At 46.7% G+C, this 27,328-nt stretch overlaps 1 protein-coding gene across 2 annotated transcripts in view; it reads right to left on the reverse strand.

Moving 5' to 3' along the window:
- Positions 1 to 26,314, reverse strand: part of GRM7 (glutamate metabotropic receptor 7) — a 285,536-nt gene extending 259,222 nt beyond the window's left edge. For both annotated transcript variants that reach the window (XM_050904716.1, XM_050904717.1), the window contains exon 1: positions 25,805 to 26,314. In XM_050904716.1, the coding sequence (XP_050760673.1) occupies positions 25,805 to 26,314 (510 nt within the window). The remainder of the gene's footprint in view (positions 1 to 25,804) is intronic.
- Between the last annotated feature and the right edge of the window lie 1,014 nt (positions 26,315 to 27,328).

Below are 27,328 nucleotides of genomic sequence, written 5' to 3' on the forward strand. Positions count from 1 at the left end.
GATGAGAGCGTGTTCCTCCCTAAGCACGCGTGCATGATGCGTGCAAGCCAGGACACAGCTGATTTAATTTGCCTTCATTTCCCTGAATTTTCCAAATTTGTCTCTAAATCCAGCGAAGCGATGGCTAGCATTAAGTCAGCATCTGTCTCCTGCCCCAGCATCTCCCCTGGAGCCACCTGCCCGCAGCGCTGCCCTGGGACAATCTGCCAGCACCCCCAGGCAGGAGGTGAGTTCCCCAGCTCATTGCCTTCCCCTCAGGGAGCATCAACTCCCCACCGCATATGAAAAGAAATTACAAATACACACCCAACTGCACTTCAAATTATCCTGGGTTTCTAAGAATCCCCTGTTACCTTGATAATTATTTCTCTTTCACACTGTTTTAAAATATAGCTTAGAGTTCGGTAGCCACATTTTTCAGCGCCAACTAAAAGCCAGCTTGAGGCATATTCTTCTGCTGTGCAGGTCTGTAACTGCCCCAGGTCTGGAACAGCCGCCAGAAGGGTTTGCTCCTTTCTTCAGGAAAGAGGAGTTTACCGTAGTCTTTTGCTCCTTATTTTCCCCTACTGCATGTAAAGACCACCTCGATCTTTTGCATTGCACAACGACAAGCCTTTCCCTTCTCACCAGCCTCTAACAAGGATGGTTATTTAAAACACTTTTAAGTATATTCCTTTGATTTGTACATTAGTATTCACTAGGCAGAAAAAAAAAAATAGGACAAAAGTAGGATTTGCTGTAATGCGGTCTCATCTTCTTGTTTATTTCTTATTATTTCCACCCTGTGTAACTATGTAGGTCAAACAGATCAAATTAATTTCAGTGCATCTCTCCTAACACCAGTAACATGTAGGTTAAATGGCATTGATGCTGGGCTCTCTGAATGGGAATACGGCTCCATTAGCTCCCTGAACTGGAATAAGTTCGACCCATTTATTAAACTTCAGTTTTACAGCCAACATTTCATAATCTGCTTATAACTGCATACCTGATCTCGTCAAAATTCTCTTGATGCTCCTAATCCCAGGCCTCCGGCACCCTCAGACAATGCAAAAGACAGACTACCGCAGCAGGGTGCGAAAAACAGTCGACACAGACAAGGAGGTGGCAACACGCAGTGGTTTGGCATCACTGTGGCTGCAGCTATTACAGTTCAGTCTGGAAATCTGTCCTTTCTGTGTGAAATGGATTTGCAATAATATTTAGATAATTTACTGCTAAAGGCAATGTATCTAAGTGCTTTCTTAGGGCAGTCTAGCCAAAAATTTGGCTGGCAGAAATGCACAGAAGCCAGGGCATTCCACAGCCGCCTGCCGTCTTTGCAAGTCGCCAGTTCAACACAAACCCAACCCATGCTGGCTGGCACAGGCAATCCCAAGCCCGTTCCCTACACATCCTGCTAAAAAAAAAAAAAAATTTAAAAAAAAAAAAAAAAATATTCTGGGAAACAATAACCCAATACCATTTCTTAAGCAAACATAAGAGGTTTTCAACAAAATTTGAATCAAACTCACTTTGAAGATAGAAACCCCCCAAAACTGTAAGGATGCAAGTCCCTTCCTTCCCCTGCTGCTGCTTGGATGTGCTTGAGCAAGAAACCATCCGTCTTATTTCCTCCCCCCATACAAGCAGCCCCAGAAGCTGGAGGAGAGCAAGCCGTGCTGGAGCCAGCACCCCGGTCCTCACGCAGCAGAGCTGCTGCAGCCCAGCACCTCCTCGCTGGGGCCGCGGGGAGCAGCTCAGCCCCAGCGCCTCCTCCCGAGAGCTCCCACCACCAGCCCAGCCGTGGCCTGGGACCCTCACCTGCAGCACACATCATCCTAACCCTCTGGGTGGTTGAAAGAGAAAAGCCGGCACAAAGGACAAAGGCATCCCAGATGTTCCTCTCTGGGATCACCTCCGTTCGTTTTTAATGCACTTGGAATGATTTCTCATCTGCCCGGCACAGCACCCACCGGACAGACCCTTATTCATCAGGGAGAAACCACGAGCCAGCTGCCAGACCTGTTTACCCCTTCCCTCTGAACAGGCTGGAAATTCATTACGCGCCACACACAATTCATTTCTATTTTTCCTCAATGAGCGCAGATTTATCTGAATTATTGCATCATTTGCGGAAAACAAAGATATTCTTATGAAATGCAGTTTTGAAGGAGAAAGGCTTTCTGTGGATGACTGAGAAATTCATGACCTGACAGAACTCCGAATTCAACGGCCTCCTTGTAGGGAAAACCTCAATGCATCATTTTTGATCAATTGTACTTTCAAGTCATTTTCTTACTTATGGGTGACTGAGAAGACACTTGAGCTAGCAAAATAATTCATGTTTGTTTGCACAGACAAAATCAAATTTAATAATGCAGCCTTTTTTAAAAAAAATAGTCATGCATTATGAAAAGTGCATTTAAAGTCATTCTTTGTAGAAAATGCACAGCATGAACTCCAAAGTGCTCCTTTTCCTCCTCTCAAGTGAAAACCTTCTCTAAAGTGTATGTGATACACTTCATACTCCACTAAAAAAAAAAAAAACAGTACGTGAATTTCTGTTGCTCCTACTAACATAGATTCATTAATGCCAAAACTTCCATTCAGCTCCTGAGGCCCAGAACAAGGTCCTCGCAAAGCTGCACATCAGCATGCAAGAAGATGACTACTGCATTGAATAAAAGTTTCTTCTGCCCATCCGAGGGGCTGTTTAACATACAGATTTGTGGGGTCTTAAGAGCCAGAAGATGACAGACAGGAATTACTGGGGAGAAATTCAGGCCTCAGGTACTTCACGGCAAGAGAGGACTTTTCTTTGGGAACTTTCAACCTCTTGTTTTAAGAGCACTGGAAATATCTCTGGAGAGGAAAGCTAAAGGGCTTTTTTCACTGAGATTATCTTCTGATATTCCTGTCAAAGAGCATATCCTATAAGTACAGTATATTACAATATCTGAATATTCATCTCGCAACAACAGCAATTACCCCAAGTCAGTTTGGATTATCACTCACCTGATAAGAACGGACTCTTTCCCCCATGCTGCTCTTCATTTCCCTTCCGCTGCTCTTCTCCTGCTGCTCTCCCTTCCCCTCCCAGCCAGCTCCTCTCTCATTTATCATCTTCCTCGTTCGCCTCCTGATTGATCCCATCTGCATCACTGTCTCCTTAATTCCTCTCCATCTCCCCTCTGCTTTAGCCTGGCTCCCTCCTTGGACACACTGTATTGCTACTCTGGGGCATTACTTTCTTTCCTTCCCTTTTTTCTTTTCTAAAGGGAATGGCATTAACTTCCTCCTATATTGATGGTTTGATCCTTTCAGTTTTATACCCAATTTTACCAGTAAACAGCAACAGGTGCTTAAGAACTATCCTTTTTCACCCACTGTTAATCTTTATTACCTGGCTTACTGTCAACACATTCACCTGACAATAAGAAATCTCAGCACGCTGGGAAAACAAACCAGAGTTGTCACAACCCGCTACTCCTCCAACGGGAAGACTTTTGCCTTAGAGATGCTAGGAGCAGCGTGGAGGATGCCAAGGAAAACAGGGCATGAATATCAAGCCCTAGAAGCAAGGAAGAAGGAAAAGAAATTGTGTCCCGTCGGGGAACACCTCCTTCTCCCCCATCGTCCGGATGGGGAAGGATGATTTTGTGGCCGTGGCTCTCATGGGGACCTACATTATCAAAGTTCACTGCACAGCTCTCACAGATTGTCTTAACCGATCAGAGGCAATTCACTTAATCTGTTATGCCTCTCAGTTTTCCATCTGCAAGAGGGAGATAATACATCTTTCCCCCAATCCCTTTGTTTTTTTCTGCTTAGATGGTAAATTCTTTAGAGCAAGGCCTGTCTCATTGTGTCTTGAAACAAAGCCTTGAAGAATGGTTTTGGTTAGGGTCTTTCAAGTCGATGATAAACCCCCCCAAACAACCCCACCCACAGAAAAATAAACACACTGGCACCAAACCAGGATTCTGCCCGTTCTTCTCAAGGGTAAACAGCACTCAGATGCTTTTGTTTACCTTCCCTATGGTCTTAGAAATTGCTTTAAGAATTATTTTCGTGCTTTCTTATGACTTTAAATAAAAAACAAATGATGACAATGTTGAAAGCATATATATATATATATATATATATATATAATTTGTTATATTTTATGTGTGTCCTGAATTTAATTTTGCCCCAAAATGCTCTTAGGGGACTTATGTAGTTATTTTAACAGTCGTAATTTTAAATCCATTTAAATGTATTTATGCACCTTTAGACCAAACTCATTCAGGCATTTATACCACAGTAATGAATTGTATGACAGCAATGTATACACAGAAAGAAATCCTTTCCTTTTGTAGAGCATATATTAGCACCGATTTATAAATTCAACAGTTAAGTTCATTGGCATGCATAGAGTCAAGAGACCTTTGTTAAACTAGGACATTTGACGATAACTATTTGAGAAGATGCACATCGAGAAAGTCTTTCCTATTTTAATGTCAGGAAATTAGAAGTATTATAATGAACTCCAATTTTTCACATCTTTCATCAAAGCCTTTGAAAAAGGTCAGTATCTAAACTTGTTATTTTAAAATGCCTACTGCAATTTGCCTGACTGTGGTAATTACAAGGAAAGTTCCCACAGCATAACACCAAAACAATCCTGGGGGACTCTACTTATTCCTGATTGTCAACAAATTTCAGCATCCGAAGGAAAAAATGATGCATTTCATAGGCATAATGAGCATGATGGTCACAGTAAACGTTATATAAAGTATTTACATTTCACGCTTTCTCTGAACCGGGAGCTCCCTAAAGTCTGGGGTAGCCTGAATACGCTGAAATGAATTTTTTTTTTTTACATTTTCAAACTATTCCTCTACTTTTTTTTTTCTTTTAGACAAAACTATTTCAAAACTATTTGCTGAATTTGACCCACATTTCAAAAAGGTTACACTCCGCTGCCTCTGCTTCTCTTGCTGTGGTGACTCCGAGCTGCAAGAGCTCACTCAGATCCAAGCTTTTAATCTCTTTATTGCTTATTCAGATTCCGTCCCAGCCCCAAGAAACTGGGAGCTGTTGCCGTCGCAGGGATGTTTGATGGCTATGAATAATACTGAGTTAATGCAGAATAATAATTAGCATCCCGTCTCCAGCATAGTGATTTTTCCAGCTTCGTGATACTCCAGCTGAGCTGCTGGTGCAGAGCACGCTTCCATAGAGGTGATGCTATCTGGTGACAGCATCGGTGACCGCAGGTGAGGATGCTCCGGCACCGGCAGCGCTGCCTGTAGTAACCAGGTAAAGCCAGAGGAAAGCGGTCCACAGTTATTTGGCTCAAATCACTGAGCCACCGCAGTTTAGGAGAATGAGCAGTGCCAGCAACATCTGCCCAGCCTGTCCTTGTTAAGGACCATGAACAGGGTGACTGGTCTGACCCGCTCCCCCTGGGGAGCATCTCACTCCCCACCCAAAAGGAAGTGTTTTGTACTTACTACAAAGAAAATCCACCTCCAGGTCTTTTTGAAGTATCTCTTTCCATGCTGCTACCAAAAGACTTCATCCCTGCTAGGGTCCTGCAGCAGCCCTGAGAGGTTAAGGGAAGGTTTCTTCTGATTGCCAAGAAATAACGGTCCCTGAAAAATAACTACCAGATATTCAATCTACATTTAAAAGTCGGGTTCAATCTTCCCTTATTACAGTTGCAAACCCCCTTGCTATCTAATTCGGATAAAGTAACAAAGCTGCACTTCCAATGATTGTAACTAAATGCAGTTAACCTTAAAAAGTCACTTTTACAAACAGAGCAGATTTATCTGGATTTAAATTTTTGTTCTTGTACAAAGACTTAAGAACAGGTTCCTCCCCATTATTCAATTTAACAATAATAATAAAAACCTTCATGACAACTGTAACAAAAAGACTCTGATAAAGCCTGAAACCTTTTTGATAATGAAACATACAATTTCCCTGTTTGAAGCATAATTCCCCAGAGAACATTTTAAAAAAGATATAGAAGAACTGTCATTTTAAAACTGTTAATGTAAAGAACTGTGTACGATAGCAGCCCATGTAAAAAACCAGACTTTCAGAAAAGCTAGAGAAAAAATAGTGGGTGGGAGAGACTAGACAACTGAAATGCAGTGTCTCATTAGGACAATTACAGGAGTCAATAAAAACTGGCAAAATTGAAAAAGATTCACTAGGCTCCTCGGTTCAATTTCCATTTAGTTCAGAGACAGAGAGGTCAACTACAGCCAGTAGTCATCTCCTCTGGTTCCTGCGGTGCAGATGACTTAGCCACACTGGTAACTACCTTTTTTCTCTTGCCATCTAAGTATACCTTTTGTTGGCTCACGACAGCTACTCACCATCTCATTGCTTTTTTAAATAAGTCTACAACCACGTATCTATAATGTACTTTGAACAACATTAATTAAGAGCAGATAAACTGTCATCTAAGAAGCAGTAACACGCATTAATTAAGGTTAGTCCTCCTCTTACTCAATTCAAGTCTTAATCTTCGAAGTTTTCTCATCAATACCTTATCATCATAATGCCAGACAGGAATTAATGCACTGAGAGGATGTCAACTATTTGAAGAGGATCAAGCACTTGGGATGCCAAAATAACCAGCCGGAGTGCTGGATTAGTGAACTAAATATGAGAGAGAGAGAGTCGAAAAGTGCAAAACCATCAACGCGACAGGTCCACATGGCCCCACAGTTGAGGTCACTGATGGGACTCCAGAGCACGTGAATTATCCTTACGCGCTCTACTTCATACACCACGCGAGTACAATTTTTTACTGTGTAAGATTTTAATCAAATTTCACCAACTTTTTGTACTAGTGAGTATTTTTAAATTGGAGAGGATGAGACCTGTTTACTTTTAACATGTCTACCTTCACTTGTCAAAGCACCAAAATCCACTGAATCAAAATTTAACAATTGCTTATAAACATACATTTTTTTCAAGTTTAGGCTCTTTCCCATACTGGAGAAAGGCTTGAGAAATGTCCTGAGCATCTTACAGCACATTTACATCTTTGTAATTTTACCGCTGTTGCCATTGTATTTGCATGACTTTTTAATAATCCTAGCTCCTGTAGCCATGAGTTACTGTGAGAACCTACACTTTCATTGAAATAATTGTGTTGAAACTTCACAATGTTTTTGAGTTTTGAGCCTTTTGGGCAGGCTTATGTCTGCAAGTTTTTAAAAAAATCTGAAGCTTTAAGTGTTTTTTTCTGACTGGGTAGGGGGCTTTTTTACAAAAAAATGCCAGTCCCCAAAATCTGAAGAGTGTGATCATATCTTAAATAAAGCATATGATCACGTTTCTCCTTTTATCTAGATAGCTCTATTTGTTGCTTTTTCCAGTGCAGCACTCCTGTCTCATCAGGACCTCATAGGTGCTGTTGGTTAGACACATTACCAGCAAAGCTGTGATCACTACTCCCCAGAATAATGTTCTTGTCAACAAGGTGTGAATTTACAAACTCATTTGGAGATACATAATGGTAACGTGCAAAGTGGGGAAAAAAAAATCAACTAATTAACCTGAGAAGTTCCTTTTAACACAAAGAAAAAAAAATAATACTAGAACACATTTTCCTGCTCTTAGGATCCATCCTAGCAATACCCAAAACCGAAATCTCGATGGGCTGGATTTTCACAGTGCTTAGCGCTCAGCAGTTCAAACTGACATCAGTGAGCTGGTCCTAACAGAGCTCCAGTAACAACCACCTGCAGTTTTGAAGCTGCAAAAGCAAGGTTTTACTTCTGACACTTGAGGGATAAGGTTTCTTACACAGAAGTTGAAGATATCATTGATTCCCTTTGTACTGCCAAGAAAAAGGCACTAATCCTCATGCAGGCTGGGGTTAAGACTCTCACAACTCTGTGTTCATCCATACCGCCTTCGGTTCATGCCCAAAGCTACTTTAGGCGCAAATATTAGCCAATGCAGAAACCAGATTTCACCACAATTCTTTCCATCTACCATTACGCCGAAGCTGTTGACAATCCCAGTACATCCATCTGACCAAAACCAATACAGGTAATAATACTTAATTGCCAAAATAACGTGCATCGTTCTCCTGATCAACTGGGAATCCCAAGCCAAGAGACGGTACATTGAAAAGTCAGCAATCCTGGCAGTCAGAGATTAATGTGTGTTAAAAGCGGACAGGATTTTCTTTTGCATGAGAAGACACTTCACTTTATTAGCCTGTTAGACTATTGGCAGGGTTTCTCTCTTTTCAAAGCTGTGCAAGAAAATGTTGAGTTGGTTCCTTACTTATGGGTAGATTTTGTGTTCACCTCTGAAAGACAATGAGCAAAATCCTAAGGTAAGCGCAATCTCTGCAATTCTGCTGACAAATTCACTCCAGCCAAAAAACTAGCTCTTTATGCACTGTCATTACAATAATTTGTATATTTTTAGTATTATACTGGCAGTTAGAAGCCCCAGTTGAGGTCAAAACCTTGCTGGACAGCTATCCAGATACATGTACTTAGGATAGTCCTCATGGTGAAGGATTTATACACTACACACGAATTCTGCTGAGTTACACCCTGATTTCTATGACAGGGTATATTTTATAGGCCAAAAAAACCCAAACAATGTCTTCCAAATATTTTTCTTATATCTGTGATGCCTGAAATTAAGCTGAGCAGTATGCCTTTAAAAAAAAAAGGTGAAGTGCTTTGTGGGTTTTGCATCTGCCGATGGATTCAGGTTTAATAGTACATCCTACACTTTGCCAACTGCTAAGGAAAACAGATTCCAGTTGTACCATGTTTTGCTTAATTTATGAGAGCACTGGGAGGGAGGTGAGGGGGGGAAAAAATGACCTGGAGAACAAACTTTTTTTTTTTCTCTTCCTTTTTTTGCTGTTCTGACAATAAACTTGCCAAGTTTGAGAGGCTCCAGAGAGCTCCTCCGCACAAGGAATAGACAGACCCTGCTCACCCCGGCCGTCAGTGCTACGGATCTGCTGCACACCCCTCGGCTGCAGAAAGCAGCGATGAGACTGGTCTGAGCACCCACGGGGGATTCCTGGGTGACGGGGGAGTTACTTGGCCGGTCCCCGGGTACGAGCAGGGTCCCTGGGGCTGTTGGGGGGCTCACGCGGAAAGCTGATAGGACTGAGAGCAAGGAGTGTGCAGGAGTAGATAAAAATGACATCTCCGACTTTCCTAGGCTTACACCAAGTACTCATCTGCTAGACTCGGGAGCCAGGTCATGTATTACTTTTTGAAATCAGATATTATCTAATCTAGGCCCAACAGATTTCATATGATGCAAGTTTTTACAAAGTAAAGCAAGTCCCACAGAGCAGCCGTGCTTTTGCGGTTGATTCCCCCATCACACCCGGCCCAGCCGCCAGCAGCCCCTCGCAGCAGCCAAACAAGGAAAAGTTCAAGTCTGAGGGACTTCTTTGTCCAAATTAGGAATAAAAATAAATTTGAGAAGGGGAGACATATGAGAGCAGTAACTTTGCTCCCACCTGCAGCTAGCTGCCCTGGCTGAGCTCGCAGCCCTCCATCCCTAGCACAGCTCAAGGCCCATTAGGACCAATTCCCGTCTGCCTGAGTGCTATGTCCCTTCAAGTCCATTTTCTCCCTGGTTTCTATTTTTAAAATTGCTGTAGCTTATAAGAGTATTTTCTTCTGTGCAGTGACAGGCTGTCATTTAGCCTGAATATGCCCCTTCCCTGCAAGAAATATCCCAGGTAATTCACTAAGCACAGAGAGATGTTCCTTAAAGGCTCGCTATAAGGCATGCTGTAGGTTTTCAATGGAGTCACTATGTCCCCTATCATCAGCTGTCCCAGTGTCACCAGGGGAACACCACGGACTGTGAGAAAATGCTCCCAATACAGGAGGGGCAAAGCACCCCTACGTTGCCCACTGGTCAACCAAAGTCAGCATGGATTTAGCCATCCCAAAGCAAACTAAGGAACTGACCCTGCCAACGTAGACCATGGGAAAAGGATCACTCAAAGAGCGTCGGTGCGGTAAGAAGGATGACTGCAAACTAATGGTCTGAGTAATTCATTGTAACTTTAATTGTCACCATTGAAACGCTCTGCAAAAGACTACCACCAGTTAAAAACAAAACGTCTTATTAAGTTTTATAGTAACAATCAATATAATGATTTGGTTTTCAGCCATAGGCTAGGATAAAATGAAAATGGGAGGAACTGGAAATGTCCTTTATTTACACTTACTGGCTTTGACAATCCCCAGCCTCTGAAAACCGCGGGGTGCATTTCCACCCTTCCCCAGGTAATGCCGCAGCAAACCAGCGCTATAGCCCAGACTCCATCTCGCCTCTCAGCAAACCACAGTACTGCTGAGAAACTTTCAGGATACCAGGTATAACGCAAAGCATAAAACTGAGAGGGAAGGCAGCACAAACCTCAGTGCAATTTTATTTCATTAAATAACTGGCATTTTTAATTTGTCTTCATGGAGCACATTAAAAGAAAAAATCTCAGTCAACAAATATGACAAAAAGATTCATGAACAGTACAAACACAGCTCAATTGAGAAAGATCGTGTTTTCTCCTAGCTGTGCGTTTAAACTATACCTCATTATTTTTGTTATTCTTAATGTGTGCCATATTTATTATAATTTAAGTGATAAGATTTAACATGCTCTACAAAAACAGTAGGAAAGACAAAAAGAACAGTTTGCTAGTTTTGCTAGCTCTATGATACCTTTACAATGGCACAAGAAAAAAACTTAATTTCATGAACCCAATAGCATCTTATCTAAAATTCACCCTGGAGATTAGGATCAACTCTCAGACCAATTTTCCAGCCTGCTTAGGAGCTGAGTGAGGAACAGCAGAGGGCGGGAAGAGGGAGAAGCTCACACATTCATTGCTAAAAAATTCAATTTGAAAAAGTAGCAAAAGGAAAAACAAAGCAATATGTACAAAAAAACCATTGCATAAAAATATATATAATAATTTGCTGCATAGAGGTACCACAAATCAGCTAGTTCGCCCTGTGGAACAGTTAATATTTTTGATAAACTGTTCCAACTTTTTTCATAGTTTAGAGCATGAATGATACACCTCAGCTACCTTGCTGCTGCAGCATTTACTCGCTTGCTAATGTGCAAACACGCCCTGTTACCCCTAAGAGGAGCCCCAAATCTGCTCCAAAGCCAGGCTGCAGCGCGACGGCTGACGGCCCTGCTCTAATTCGGCACGTGGCGTTTTCACTGGGGCTGGTAAGAGTTTTGAGCCGGGATCAACTGCTGGGTTATGATAATCAGGAAGGAGTCGTTACATATGTAAATATTAAGTGCAGGGTTACAGCATGGCATAGATGCATGCCCAGAAACAAACATGGGCTTTATTTCACGTACGTGCATTCATCATAAACATAGCCATATAATGCACATTTGAATAAGCAATTATTATTTCACTAACAGATGGATTTCTTAAGAGAGAGCAGCAGCAGCTTTGCTTGTCTCAAGCAGGACATTTTATAGAAGAGTTATCAGCCTCATTCCTCAGTGCTTTTGTGCTCAGAGGTATTTTATTTTCTTCTGAAATCTAAGAAGATTCTTCCTGAGAAAATAAGCACAGGGTTTGGAGGCTTTTTTAATAACAATTTGATTCTCTAGCAAAATACATTTATCACAGGTGGGAAAAACTACATTTGTGATTTCTTTCATTTCTTCATGGATTTAATGCCCTTCCCAGTTTACCAGATCACAAAAATATTCCTAAAGCTGGAAAGCTGCCTTTCAATGGACCTCAGCACCTCTGCTCTGTAGCCCTGCACGCCATCCACCCGGTCTCGCATTGAGATGCGTTATAGATCTCAATGTGGTACAGACTTTCTTCTGCAGCAGTCCTGGACATCCTCCATAAAGCTTGAAGAAGTCAAGTCATTTCTCCATTTCCACGTACCCAGTTCAGCTAACAAAGTGAAAACAAGCTGTAACTCCCTAGGGGCTGATGCCATCGTGGTTGCTGCAGGCAGATGGAAAATTAATTTTTTGATGTCAACTTCCAGAATCCCGTACAGTACACCAATCACTTTACCTAGGACACTAACATTCCACTACAGGAAACGTTTTCAAGCACTGGAACGGGCAGGGAGCTCCCCGTTGCCACAGACTTGCTGGGGAATCAAGACGTCAAAATAGCCTTCCCTAATTTTGAAAATCCTTCACTATAGTAGTGGTATACGCACCTTAAAAAGGTAATTTCCTTTACATTGGTAATACTGTGAGATTTTCTGTACTGCTGTCAGATAGAAAAACTACAAAACCACAAAAAGTCATTTAATTAATTTTTATTGTCAATATAAGTTCTGTGCATTCAAGTACTACCGCAAAATTACCTTCTTTAAAAATCACTAAACCATCTCTATTAGTGCTGCATTTTATTTCTATAAAAATAATAACTTCCAGCCAAATTTGAGTTGACAGTTTTCCTTTAACTTTTGATTTATTCCTGCTATTTTTTTATTAAATGGGATTTGGCCTTGATCCTACCTATTAGGACTCCATCTTGATGGGATCAGGATGGGAAACAACTCTGGGCACTTAGTCTTGTCTCTATAGCGGCAAGGCATTAGCACAATTAAAACTGGTGGTGATGCTGTCTAGGCTCTTATGAGCTGTCATTAAATTCAAGACAACAGGAGAATTTATTAGCTTTCAGCCATCCATTAGGTTAACCTGTATCTTACTGTTTCATATGCATCTCTTCATTATGCATTGCCCTGAGAAATGACCACACGCTAAGGGCATCTCAGCATTCCTGATGCCCCAAAGATCACAGAACTGGGGAATGTACCTGTTTCCAAAGGGAGTAAATACAGAGAAAAGAACGCCACAGCCTCAGCTGGTGTAAGCTGTCAGAGCTCCACTTACATCCATCAGCAGGGAACTTGACCCCAACCACAGAGAATCACTTTTTTAAATTGAATAAACCCAGCTATGCCATCAGCCCTCGTTAACCAGGAGTAGGCGGGTGGTCCTCTGGGAAGCCACGGTCCCAACGTATCCTCACGTGAGGGCAGGCAGGTGGGAAGGGTTATCCCCGCGGGCAGGGGTAGAAAATGCAAGAGAAACAGCAAGTGGAAAAGACACGATATGGAAGGTAACATCAATAGTACTCCAGAGAGGCCTTTATCAGCTCCATTTGATACACAATAGAAAGGACAGGAAGGTGAGGAGGCAACACAGGTTGTTCTGGCTGCATCAGCAGAGATGCAAGGTCTGAACTTTGCAGTTTTACAGGGAGAGCACCAGCAAGCGTTGGACACAGCCAGAATAACTGTTACAGCACGAGAGAGGTGGTTATGGACTGAGTGTCAAAGAAAATTCAAATGCTGAAGGCTGGGGACTGGGGAATCAATGGAGAATGTAACACAGTGAATACTAACCTCTGTGCTGTCCTTGAGATACACAAGATACAGGCTGGTATGTGGGATTTGATCAAGTTGCCTTTATTTTTTTTTTTTTTTTTTTACATGGAAATTAAGTACTGAGATACACAGGATACACTGTCATAACTCAAGATGAGCATTAGAGATCTATCAAACATCTACGGCCAGTTGAGCTCATCCTGGAAAAAAGGTGATCTTTGTTTCACTTTCAAATTAGAGAGTATATGCTTACATCTATTCTCACTGTTTAAAGTAAGTATGTTACGTGGAGTCTTGTATTACTGGGATTAAACATTAGTGGTCTCTGATATCATGACTGAGAACAAAAATGTTGATTAAGCTTACCAAGTTGTGTTTATCAAGCAGAGGTACTTAGAAAGCAGCAAACGCATGGCTCTCCCAGGATAAAGGGCCATACCCACAGTGAAAAGGGAATTTGCCATCAGACTTGTAGTCGGTCTAGTCAAGCTTTCTTTGGCAGCGACAGAACTTTTAATAACTCGTCTGTGTTTATCTCAAGATGTCTAAAAATAAATTTGTGTTCCAAAAAAAGTACAGATTTGTCACAAAAATAGTTTATACATTTATTTCAAAAGCAAATTTGTGCCAATCTTAGCAGCATTTTAATAGCCCAGCAAGCCGTGGTGGCTGCTGCGGCGTGCACAAACTGGGCTCCCGGAGTGCCCCCCCGCCGAAGGCTGTGCCGTTTCGGCATGTTCACATCAGCTGTGGCGCAACTGGCACCTCTGCATCTCACAATTTGCATTTTATCTGTGATCTTGTATTAAGCAGCTCATTTGTTGTTGTTGCTGGAAATAGAAGCCTGCTGCAGCTCTTAAGGCTCAAATCCTCCATTCTCATAGAAGAAAATTTCCCGCTGTCCTGTTCTTCTTGCTATATTGAACATGCCAATAGCTGGAGACAACAATCCTGCAAAGACGTAAATTCCTCCTGTGTTGCCAAGTGCTGCAATACGTTTACAAAGCAATTGCACTCAGTTTGTACTGTGTGCAAAAATACCATGCATATAATTATAAGGCTGAATTTAATGACATTGAAACAAATCTCCATTCTGATGAATGCATAATTACTGTTATTAAAATATTTATGAAATAATAAATTTATTAGAAAATCTTCTGCATATGAGCTTGCAGAATGCTTTACTCTACACAAATTCTAAAATGGCAGCAGAGAAAACAAACTTGCAAGGCACCGAACCTGAGCATTTCCATCTGAGACGATGTAGGCACAAAGGTCGCCTGGGATCCTGAACCCCCTGTCCTCTCCATCAAAGATAATGAATGGAGAGAATTGGGATTTTACTATTTTCTTAATTTTGAAAAATTTCAGTTCTTTAAACAAAGGCTATTGTGGAAGCAAACTTCTCGTGGGGTTTTTCTTGGTTGTTTTTTTTAACACAGGTAGTCTAGACTGGAAATGCATCACTGGGATGAGACAGAATTGAAAACACCCACTAGTACCCATCCAGACCATTGGAAATTTAGGCTAACACCTCAAGCCTGAATCAGAGAGAGATGGAGTTTCACAAGTCCCAGCTGAGTGAATGTTAATCTTGTGGATAAATATCTCTCACTAAAGCATTCAAAACCTCTACTTTTTGTACCGAACTTCCAGCATAGAAGGGAGAGCAAAAGTCTTACTTTAGGAAGCTAGCTATTGCATCCCGTCTTGCACTTAAGCCTCATAGCCCGCTGTGAAAGTACAGTCAAAACAAAACCAGGAAAATTTCCAGCAAAGAGGATAAAAGCTGACTATTAAGAGGACAAAAACAGTCTTTCATGGAGGTTGTAGAATATTCTTCAGAAAAGTTTAGACAAGAAGTTAGCCAAGCATCTGCTAGGACCAGCCTGGCTATATGGGTCCCATCTCAGATCAGTGATTCACCACAAATACGGAGAAGCACCGCTGAAGGAGTCGGCGGCAGGAGCCACGCCGATAACCTCTGCCCCCAGAACACGGGAGGGGAGCACCCGAGGGGGCTGGAGCGGGTGGTCGAGGGGATGATACCAGGACAAAGGGATGCCTGAAACTGTCCAAGCGCATCAGCCAGATCCCCGTCCAGCTTGCTGCCTTCCCACCGACATCAGCCAGTGCTGGAGCATCCAAAGAAAATGCTGGAAAATTGTGCTAAGAAAAGCGTGTGTTTCCATCCTCTACAATCTTTGGATTTATAGTCCTATTTATGTATGGGCACTCTTCTAAGAAACATTAGGATTGGGGCCTCTGCGTAGGATAGTCATAAATGGCTGCTATAAAAATCACTTGCAGGGATCTATATTCACTTTTACACCATCATTTCTATAATGAAAATTTGGTTTATGAACAAAAAGGATGACTTGTCCAGCTATACCCTGGAAAGCCCCTATAAGCACACTACAAGACACTTTTTCACGTTTCCAGTGACAAGGGGTGTTCAAAGGCGGCGCAGAGCTTGGCTGGCCCTTCAGCTCCCATTAAGGCTGCAGCACGGACAGTGGCGATGCTCGCTCGTTCCACGGGGCTCGTATCGCCGAACCCCACCGGCTGCGGGCACCCCGAGCGGCGCTGGGCTGTGTGCTACGTCCTGCTATCAGCCACAGAAACGTGACATCTCTAACGAAGGAAGTGGAGATACGGATTTGTATCAACCCACCTGAGGAGAAGCTGGATCAGAGTCATTTTTTAGGACAACTACAGCGTAAGGTTTTGGCTTTGTCAGCAGTTGTTATACCCGCAAGTGAAAAGCCAAAACCAGCTGTAAAGCTGTAAGAGCAAGATCTAAGGGCACATCTACAGCAGGCGGGGGAGCACAGGGACCACACCAAAGCCAGGTCCAGATTATCTGGCTTTTGAAGTGGAAGCAGTAAAGCAGCTCCAGCAAGGCATTGCCCTTGGGCTAAGGCGAGCAGCCCCGTGCCAGTTACCCACCGTGCGACATGCCAACAGGGCTGTGTCCTCCCTGGGACTCCCGTGTCACCGCCTGGCACTGATCTGGGCTGTGCAGATACCAGACTTGACCTTGGCTGCTTCCCCTACCAGGGCAATGCGCTGCACAGGGACCACTCTCAGCCCCTCCACCCCAACCTTGACTCTCCCTTTGATCTGTCAGAACAGCCCCCAGGCAGAGACCAAGGTGGCAGCCACATGGCCAGTAACCTGTCACAGAGGGAAGAGCCACCACAGCCCTGTTGTCCATCCTCTTTGCCCATGCCAGGGTCTGGAAAGCCAGCCCGGCTACTGCCAGGAAAAGACCTGAGGCTTCTGCTGGTGGGAGGAGAGGGAGAGCTGGTCCCACAGAGCATCCTCCTTCCAGCACCCTCTCACCATGCACCAGCCACAGGCTGACCTCTCCACGCTCTTCTCTCTGTTTTCCATCACAGTTTTTGCCCGTCCTCCCTTCACTCACTTCCCGGGTAGGAACAGCCAAGCCTGAACACAACCCGTTGACTGTACTGCGGAATGCCTTTGAGGTGGCTCTGTACTACTAAAACACATCTTTTCTCTATTAATCACACACCATTGATTCTTCTGAGTCCTAACTTCATAATAATGTGAGACAGACGGAATCGAAAAGCCAAACAAGCAGGTGACATGACTGTCGGCACACTGACAGCAGCGGCACTCAACGGAAGCGGAGGCGTGCTCCATCCCGTCCTCACCCACCATGGCCTGGCACTGGTGCCTGCTCTCCCCTTCCCAGCCTTATCACAGAGCAAGATGTTAAAAGACAGGTCGCTTACGTTTACAGCATAAAAATCTATCAAAAAAAAATTATATATATGCAAGTATATCTATATATATACAAAACACCTACATGTGCAAACATATTCATAGACTTTAAGCAGAATCATCATCAGAATGAAATCTTGCAACCTAAGACTGCTCCTAACTGTCCCCTCCACCCCCACAGGTCAGGCAAGCCTTTTAACAAAAATAGAGCTATTTGATGTGCCCTACATGTGAAAAGATTTTATCTGTGCCACACCAGGCAGCACACGGCATTCAGAAGGGAAGGTCTCCCAGCTCTGCCTTCTCTTCCCATTTAAATCAGAGGCCAGGTAGTCTGAGCGCTTCACATGATCTCAACGCAAGGCGAAAGGCGATCTCTAATGAGGAGCACCTCACAGGGCCTTGCGCATGCTTGCCAAGTTCATTTAAAAGTACTTGGAAGTGAGGCATTGGCCTGCATTACCCCGCCAGCCAAGGAACAAGAGCAGATACACTTTGCAACACACGACCATTCGTACGGCATGCTAACGCCTCTCCCGAACATCCCAAATGACGCAGCAAAAGCATCACTTATCCCAATATAGACTAAATTAGAAGGAAGTTGGGCAATACTGCTGGAGTGACGGATTCTCTGGAAACATAACGCCACTTGTCAAATTTTGTCAAATGGAGGCACTTGCCCCCTGGAGAAGGAGCAAGACCCCGATGTGAAGGTCTCGGCAGCCGCCCTGATGCAGGTGTGCTCGGGGTGCACCATCCTGCACCCTGCCACCGGGTCCACGTGTGCACGGTGCCGGCAAAGGGCTTTGTTACAGAATACGGCACACGGGAGCCCGGACACCCCACCTCAGTACCCGCTCCATCACGCTCAGCAGCCCCTGAATTGCAAAAGAAACCCCATGTGCCACGGCAGCCTCGGCTGTGCTGTCTGTGCAGGGGTAGCACGATGGCCCTGTGACGTGGGGACACAGAAATCAAAGAGCTTTTAGACCGTTCCTACCTATTACTTGCTGTCATTTGAAGTCTCTCTTCCTGATGTAGTACAATTGCATGGAGGAACTACGCTAGCTCTGCAGGTACGAGAGTTACTCCAGCAAGGTAAAGTGCGTGGTGACTGCGCACGAGCGACCGGTGGCCTGGGGCAGAGCAGGGCTACCATATTTTAGTGGTCCATAATAGGACCATGCTTTATTCTCAGCTAAATTGGTGATGATTCAGAATACCTCTACTGCCTTCAGCAGAAGGGCTTTATAGGACCTTGTGAATCATCAGTAACGAGGAAAGCTTTAGAAATACTTGTTTTTCTTCAGAGTTCTCTCTGCCTGGATACCCACTCCACCACACTAATGACCTGACTATATTGGATTCCATGCTCTCCAAACAGCCTTAATTACATGCTTCGTATCTTCCAATATTATGATAAAATTCATCATAGTCCTATGTCTGGGACAGTCGGCATTGTCACTCATTGAGATTAATTTGAATATCACTATAAATAGAAATAACAACATCTGATATTACGTGGCAGAGTATTGTGTTGGAGGGTTTTAATGCCTCCAAGCAAAACTCATTTAATAGAATAAAATACAGAATATAGTACATGTAGTTTTACAGTATTAGTGTTATAAGATTCAAAACCAGATCAATATTTCTTTCATAAAAATTAATGCCTTGAAATGATCCCTCCATTCGTCATTCCAAAGAGGTCACCTTATTTCATTTCCAAGAGTAAATTGGGAATTGCACAAATGTACTTGCTGAATATACGTTCCAGCATCCCCCTGCGCTGTCCCCCACACCAGCCCCAATTATCTGCTAATCCTTTGCTCACATAAGCACCATCATCCCTCTCTCGCTCTCCATGGGCGAGCATCCCTCTCCGGGGACAGCCAGCCTTCTTCCACGTGACTCTTTGCAGTTCCTTCTACCTAACGTCTGCAGAGAGACGCTCGAAAATAGATTAAGAGCCGAGATTATTGCTAATATTGAATTTTGCCTTCTCAAGAAAGTAAGTTTTCCCTCCAAAACACTGGTTTCCAGAAAAATACATTCATAGCACCTCCAACCTCCCATGAGTAACCCCACGTGGAAACGTGAATTCTTGAAGCAAGGATTTTCCTTTACTTTTGATTTGTACAGAGGAAATAAGATTCCACATCTGTTAAACGTAGCCCAATATTTCAACAACAATAGAGTAGAACGGCATGGCTCGGCTTGTTGACATGTGTTAGGTGCATCAGTAACAACAAGGACAAATGTTTAGAGGCTGATGAAAATGAAAGCTTGCTGAGAAACACAAAAGCCATTTTTTGAACAGAGGCTGTCGTGGTTTAACCCCAGCCGGCAACTCAGCACCACGCAGCCACTCGCTCACTCCCCCCACCCCGTGGGATGGGGAGGAGGAACAAAAAAAGTAAAACTCATGGGTTGAGATAAAGACAGTTTAATAGGACAGAAAGGAAGAAAATAATAATGATGATAATAAAATGACAATAGTAATACTAAAAGAATTAGACTATACAAAACAAGTGATGCACAATGCAACTGCTCACCACTCACCGACCGATACCCAGTCAGTTCCCAAGCAGCGGTCCCTGGCCAGCTTTCCCCCCAGTTTATATACTGGGCATGACTTCATATGGTATGGAATATCCCTTTGGCCAGTTGGGGTCAGCTGTTCTGGCCATGCTCCCTCCCAGCTTCTTGTGCCCCTCCAGCCTGCTTGCTGGCTGGGCATGAGAAGCTGAAAAATCCTTGACTTAGTACACAACAACTAAAAACATCAGTGTGTTATCAACATTATTCTCATACTAAATCCAAAACATAACACTCTATGAGCTACTAGGAAAAAAATTAACTCTACCTCAGCCGAAACCAGGACAGAGGCAAAGAATTAAAGTTTACTGTTTCTATTTTCAGCTTTTTGTTAAATTCTCTACAGGAGTCTACCAGAAAAAAGTATAGTTTTCCTGAAATATCTTTTAAAAAAATGCATCCTTACTCCATTTACTAAAACCAGTATTGCCTTATTAAAAGTTAGAAGAGTAATGAGCTCAAAATATTTTAGCATCTAGAGAAAAATATTGCTAAAATGTGTCAGTTTTCTTGCCAAATACCAGCGACAACCCACGAGTCCCCCCTGGCAGGTACATTGCAGTCAATTAAATTGGCCATGTCCTACCATCTCATTAAGCCAAGTTCAGCAGGAGGGGGCTCAATACGAGTCTTCGGCTTTGCACCCAGAACCTACACAAATGGAAACCTTTGGGCCTGTATCCCATATTCCTGCAGGAAACTTAAGCAAACGAGAGGGAGGAACAATCAGTTTGCAAATACTTTTGCTGCAGAGTGAAGGAGCTCATAGAAACTGATCAGATGAGCAGCATAAAATTAATGAAAGAACTAAACACTTAAGAAGAATCTCTTTAAATCATGGGGTCACACGTTCTGTAAAGCGATTCTCATAAAGCCCTCATCCTTCTTCCCCGTGACCGTGCTGCCAATCCAGCAGGAACAGGCACCGCGGACTGCCGAGAGCCAAATTTAATTCCCTCAAGCCAGGAGCTGAGACAGAACCACAATCTCCATCGGCAGCAGCCGCAGCACCTCGGGCGTTGCAGCTCAGCCAGCCACAGCCTGTTGATGCAGGCGGCTACCACCGCTTTGGCAAAGAGGATATCCTCACTCAGAGAGCCTTGGAAAACGCACACCCTTTTCTAAGAAAAAAGAAGCGTCCAACTCAGAGCTGCACTTTTAAGCTGTATTCCTTTCCGAACAACCACATTTCTACTGGCTTCAGCGTGTCTAGAGCAGAAGGCAGGATTGCAGCTTCCATCTTTCTCATTTAGTACGAAGGTGCCCACAGATGGAAATACAGCCAAAAGCCCCCAGGGGAGGTACGGGAAGTTTCAATTTACACTCCCAATCTCATTGTACTCCTTTAGCCCACGCTGGTTTCTAAAAAGTTCCCTGAAGGGGCTTGGTAACGCATCCCTGTGGGCCACAAGAACCATCACTGATAAAAGCAAAAAGGTATTTAGACAAGAAAGAACGATTGTTGATTGACTATTTAAAGTTATATCCACTGAGGACAGAAACCTGAAGCAGTAATTAGTTCGTTATTAAAGCTTGTAATGAGAAGTCTGTAGTTCTAAGGGAGTCCAAAAATTAGTTTTCCAGTATAAAAAAAGAAACCAGTGTGCTGATATTCCCCATATTGCATGGTTCTACTCCCAGAAAATATTAAACAGATGAAACCTTTGGCAATTTTTTTCAGCACAGTTATTGAATTTCATGGAGTTAAATTTGTAAGGAAAGCTATGACACTGTGAAGTAACAATATTTTTTACAATGCAGAACTAGCAGCCTAAAAACATATTGCCTTGAACTTCCTGATGCATTTGGAAACAGCTTTCCAAATTGTTTGTTTTATTTTTACAACAGTTATTTAATTTACAATCGGCATACTATTTATTGGCGTGCTCTAATAGAATTGTATTTTGAAAAAGTCACTGTATTTGACATCCTTGAATATTTATGCATTTATATCTCCACGGTCCACCACACATTGTATTATCCCTTCCATTGCATTAACCCGGGGCCCTGCAGCAAAGACACAGGCCCTCGGCGCTGGGCAGCACACCTGCCCCACGCAGCCCTGCTCCCAAAATTCACGGCTGAACAATCCCTCCCCATCCCGGACAGGGATGGGGCACAACCCTGGCAGAACAGGAGGTCTTGTCTGCAGAGGGACGTAGTCAGAAAGGGCTCTCTCCCATTAACTCCTGCCAGGGCGCTCGCATCCCCGCTTCTGAAGAGGATGAAGTGAAATAGCAGAGAGATGCAAAAGCAAAGCAGCCGGCCAGAGGCACCCCCAGCTCGACCCCTTCCAAGGTGAGCCTCTGCCGACTGGGGAGAGCTCCTCTGCGCCGTCTTCAGCAGGGAGTCAGACATCCAACTGTGCTTCAGCACGTCTCGGGCGTGGGGGCTGCCTTGCTCCTGAAGACGGGACCTTGGTGCGCAGCTGGGAGGCTCTCGAACATTCTAACGGAGGTAACTCACGGAAGGTCCCACACTAAGTTCATGGCAATGATGGATATTGAACTCGGGTGTAAAGCCTCCTCTTCTTCTAAACCCCGCGCTTGTGCAGGGCAGTTGCATCTCTCATTAGCTGGAATTCTGGAAGAGAAATCCTCACGTACTTGGCCTTAGGAGACATGCTGCCCTCATTGGCAATTCCTGTGCCCACCTCCAACGCATCGACGCATCCTGTGTGACTCAGAGAGAGCAGTGACCCCCTCTGACTACGCCCGAGCCTCAGCCGCCCCGACAGCTTCTCTCCGTCAGCATGAGCACGTCAGTCAAAGGCAGGCAGAGTCGGGGTTACGGCTTCCCTTCGCTCCGGCAGCAGCTGCGCGCAGCTGGGATACAGTGCCATCCCCGTGGCTCCAGGGAAAATCCCCCCCCGCCCCGACTAGTCCCATCATCTTTTGTCGAAGGTGCAATTCAGGGAGAAGCGGGGAGGGAGATACAGAGGCAGGGAGAGGGACTTTTGCTTTCATCACACAGGAAAAAGCCCAAGTCTAATGTAGATCCTTCACATCTTTTTTTTTTTTTTTTTTTTACAAAAGGAAAGCTTCTACAAAAGTTCAAACAGTAATTACACGGATGAATTCAAACCAGAGGACCTCAGCACTGTTTTCCCCTGCTGATCCACCTGTTGGCATTAGCTGAAGATGCTCCCAAACCCCGGTGCTAGATTGGGAACAGACAGGTGAGCTGCATGGAGAGATATCGTAACTTCACATGCAGAGAGGAAGATGAATAGCCTAAATCTTACCCATCCTGGAGAGAAAGCCCCTTAAGCATCAGTAGCTGGCTGAGGAAACCCCACTGTGCTCTGTACGGGTTGTATATATATTTTCTCCCTAGGTTAAGGTAGAGTACAAATACCTCTCTTCCAAGATACTGTCAGAGAAATGTAAACACTAGTAAGATTTCTTCGCAGAGGCCTCCACAGATGGAAAGAGTTTTCATCTACGAGATGTTAGGGAAAAACCAGTCTGGGCATGAAAATAAATGTTCAAGAGCCATTCACCCACCCCTCACCACACTGCCACAGTCAGTAAAAACTATAGTGACCCATGAGAAGCAAGCTGGCTGCAACAGCTCATGCATTTGAGAAAGTATTTAGGTTAACAAGTGCTTTGTGGTTGGGTAGTTGGTTGGTTTTTTTCTTTCCAACAACTTACAGCTTCTCACCCACCCCCACGCAACAGTACTTGGTTGCTTAATGGGTCCAGTTCTCCTCCTCACTCTCGAAATAGTTCTTTCTTTCTTATTCCTCTCTGGCTGGGACATGCTCTGAACTGTGTTTTGAAGGGGGAGAGGACAATAAGGAACAGTTTTATTGCATGAAAAATCCGCTTAAAGAAGGCAGAACCGAGCTGTAAAATATACATTCAGTAAAATCTCTCTCAGTATGTACCAGTTCCTGCTTTCTGGATGATTTGGTTAAAAAGCAATTCTGAACAGATGCTTAGTCACAATACATTAAAATGTTTAGATTTATATAAATCTCTCTACATGCAGAAACTGCCCAAATGTCTTGTTTTCTGCAAACTCCATTACGTAACATATCACCAAAGATTTTGCAGGTATTGTGGCATTATACAAAAGGCTCCCGGTGCCCCGGATTTCCTTCTGAGCGAGATCTCAGTAGAGAGTGCCCAGGATTTGCTCTTGAATGAGATTCAGTATAAAACAGCTGGCTAATTTCAATCTACTGGCTGGTGGAAGTCGGCAGCAGATCAGCGTCTGCTGAACCAGTACTTCAGCAGAACTTCAGCACTGCTCGCATCCCTCCAAGCTTCTCGGCTCCAGCTCAAGCAGAACATGAGATCATCTGTTTTGCAGCCCAGGAAGGGGTGTTTGTAATGCAAGAAGTCTCGAACAGAAATAAGTACAGTGTACCTAGCGATGCCAAGCTTGCTCGCACACACAAGCGGAGCTGCTTTCTCGGAGGAAGCATTTCAATACGAAGGCCCGCATGTTAAAGCCGCACAAATTGTCAGCGATTCAGTACACCGCTGAATCCAGAAGCAATACAAGTTGCATTTTAATTTGCCGAGAGGGGGAGGCGAGCAAGGAAAACAAAACCAGATCCTTAGTGTTCTTTCAGGAAAATGGACAGGACCGAGTCCGGCTGGGCAGCACAAAGGGCAGTGATGGGAGAAGCGCATCGCTCCGTTTGTCTTGCATGTGACGGCCGTACCTGGCACCGACAGCCAGATGGGAATAAGGAGTAACGACGACTGCTGACAGCACAGAGTGGATTTGCCGTGAAAACCTCACAAGTTTCCAGCTGGGAAAAGCGGGGGATCTCTCCGCCCGCTGCACAAAAAATAAAAATAAACCCCACCACCACCTTCCGCATGCGAAGGCGTAGGATAGGAAGCGAGAAACTCCGCTGCTCACGATGCATCTGGTGGCGGTTCTGTCACTGCACCCGCGATCGCTGCCGAGGAGCACCCGGTGCTCGCTGCCGGGCCCCGGCGGCTTCACCCAGCGCCCCGGGGGGACACCCCCCACCCCCCCACCCCCCGGCCGGGGATCCAAACCCCGGCTCAGCCCCGGACAGATGCTCTCTCCCGGACTTGGGGCGCCGGAGAAGGGCAGGAGGATGCAGCCGGGGTGGACACACACACACACACACACACACACAGAGCTCTCCGTGCCCCGACAGGCAGCGAGGCTGAGCCCCGGCGCCGAGAGGGGCACGGGGGGGGGGGTTTAGCGGCACGGGCAGGCGCTGCAGCGCATCTCCCCCGCACACGCACACGCACGGTTCTTTAATCCGCCGGCCCCGCTCATCCCTCGGCGCTTGCCGGAGCCGCCTGAGCCGCGGCCGGCGGAGCGGAGCGGAGCTGCGCTCCCGGGCTGCAGCCGGAGCCCGGCCAGCCGCCCCCAGCCCCCGGGACGGCCGCGCTCCCCTTCCCCTCCGCCGCCTCCGTCCAACCGGGGCTGGGGGGGGTGTAGGGAAGTGTGTGTGATGTGTCTGGGCTGGCTCCGTACCCTCCGGAAGGGAAGACGGAACCCTGCCGAAGCGGTTGGGTGCCTGGAGTTGCCCAGCGCAGCCCCGTCTCCGCCAAGTGCCGCCGGGGAAATCCCCCCCCGCTCCCCCCGACCCCCGGGACGGGGGCGGCTGCGGCGCTGCCAGCACCCTGCCCTCGCACAGCGCGGAAATTTCATGCGCGAAGCCCCGTCCCGGCCGTGCCCCCGCTGCCTTGCGCCCGCATCTCTGCCGAGCCATATTTCTCTCTAACGCAAACCCATCTCAATCATCCCCCCCCCCTTCCCCCCCCCCCCCCCCTTCCCTTCACGGATTGCTTCTTGCAAATGGGGCGATAAATCCAGAAAGTGCCATGCACCGTGGAGAAGGGAGAGGGGGGAGGATGCTGAAACAGAGAGGGTGGCTGGGAGGCAAACAAGATGCTCCGGAGGGGAAGCAAATGAAGCACCTGAAGGGGCACGAACGGAGTTCAAAGCAGCGGGCAGCCGCGGGCGCCTCCACCGCCCGTCCCCGGTGGGCAGAGCCCCGCGGCACGGCACGGCACGGCCGGGAAGGAGCTCCGCGACCCGCCCGGCCCGGCGCCGCGCAGCCCTACCTGGAAGAGCCGGAGGATGTTGGCCACCATAATGGACACCGAACTTCCCGACGCCCCGATCACTCCAACTACTTTTTCCGGCTTGACGAACACGGGCGGCTCCCCGTTGGTGCACCTCACGTCGGAGGTGTCCTTCTGGATGAGAGCCTGGACGAAGGTGAGGGACTGCTCCAGCGCGTAGGTGTCTCGGGAGCAAGTGTCCAGGATGCGAGCGCCCAGCGTCACGTTGGGCAGCAGGTCCGGGTCGCTGTTGATCTGGTCCAGGGCGTAGAGCATCGCCTCCAGCCTGTGGATGCCGTTCTCCTTCTTGATGTCCCCGCAGGGCACGCCCGGGGGGCCCTTGGCGTGGACGGGGAAGAGGCCCCCCAGGGTGATGTCCCCCTCCAGCCGGATGGAGTGGGGCGCGTACATCTCCTGCCCCTGGGCCGCCTCCGAGAGCAGGAGCTCCAGCAGGCAGCAGGGCAACTTCAGCAGAGTCAGGAGCCGCAGCAGCCTGCCCAGGCGGACCATGGTGCTGCTGCCGCCGCCGCCGCCCGGGCGATGCCCCGGGCGATGCCCCGCGCTCCCGCCCGGGCTCCCCTGCGCCTTCATGCAGCCCGGAGGGGCCGGGGCGGCGGGGCGGGGGGGGGGGGCCGGCGGGGGTTTGGGGGGGCGGGGGGGGGGACTCGGCCGCTCCCTCCCGCCCTGCCCGCGGCTGCCTCCGCCGCGCTCCGCGGCAGCACGGCACTGGGGAACCGCGCCGCGCCGCTACCGCTTTAAATGGTGGCCGGTCCTCTCCGCCTCCCGCCCCTCCGCCGCCCCGCCCGCCGCCGCTGCGCAGGATGCGGCCGCGCCGCCCGAGCCCGGGCCGGGGCCGGGGCCGGGTCTGGAGATGGATGGGGATGGGGATGGAGTCGGGCGGCGGCGGCCCCTTCACCGACCCGGCACCCGGGGGCCGGGGGGGGGGGGGGGCTACAGGTGGCGCGGGGGCCGGCCGGACCCCGACGGCACCGGGGAAGGGGAGAGCCGGGGCAGCCCCGCTCCCCGGGGCCGGATCCGGAGCGCAGCGGCAGCGGCCCGGGTGTCGCCGCCGGGAGCCGGAGCCGGGCGCGGGGATGCGCGGCTGCCCGCGGCTCGGAAGCACCCGCGAAAGGCGCCTCCGTGGGGGGACGCCCGCTCAGCCCCACTAGAGCATCCTCCTCCTCCTCCTCCTTCTCCTCCTCCTCCTCTTCCTCCTCCTCCTCCTCCTCCTCCTCCTCCCGGCGGGGAAGCGGAGCGGAGCCGGCGCCTCGGGCAGCGGGCGCCCCTAGCTAGCAGGGCCCGGCAGTGCCACCGCGGGGCCCGGGGCGAGCTGGGCATCAGCGCGGGGCTCGGCTGCCGCCGAAGTGCAGGAGCATTCTAGCGAGCCATCAAAACCAGTAATCCGGATTTTGGCATAGAAAAGGGATCCTCCTCCCCACTAAGGTGGATACCAGTGGAGCCGGTGAGGAGGAGGAGTTTGGATGTAACCCCATACTCCCAAAACCGAAGTAACGCAGCTGATCT

Source organism: Gymnogyps californianus, chromosome 13 (assembly GCF_018139145.2).
Source record: "Gymnogyps californianus isolate 813 chromosome 13, ASM1813914v2, whole genome shotgun sequence".
Classification (NCBI taxonomy): domain Eukaryota; kingdom Metazoa; phylum Chordata; class Aves; order Accipitriformes; family Cathartidae; genus Gymnogyps; species Gymnogyps californianus.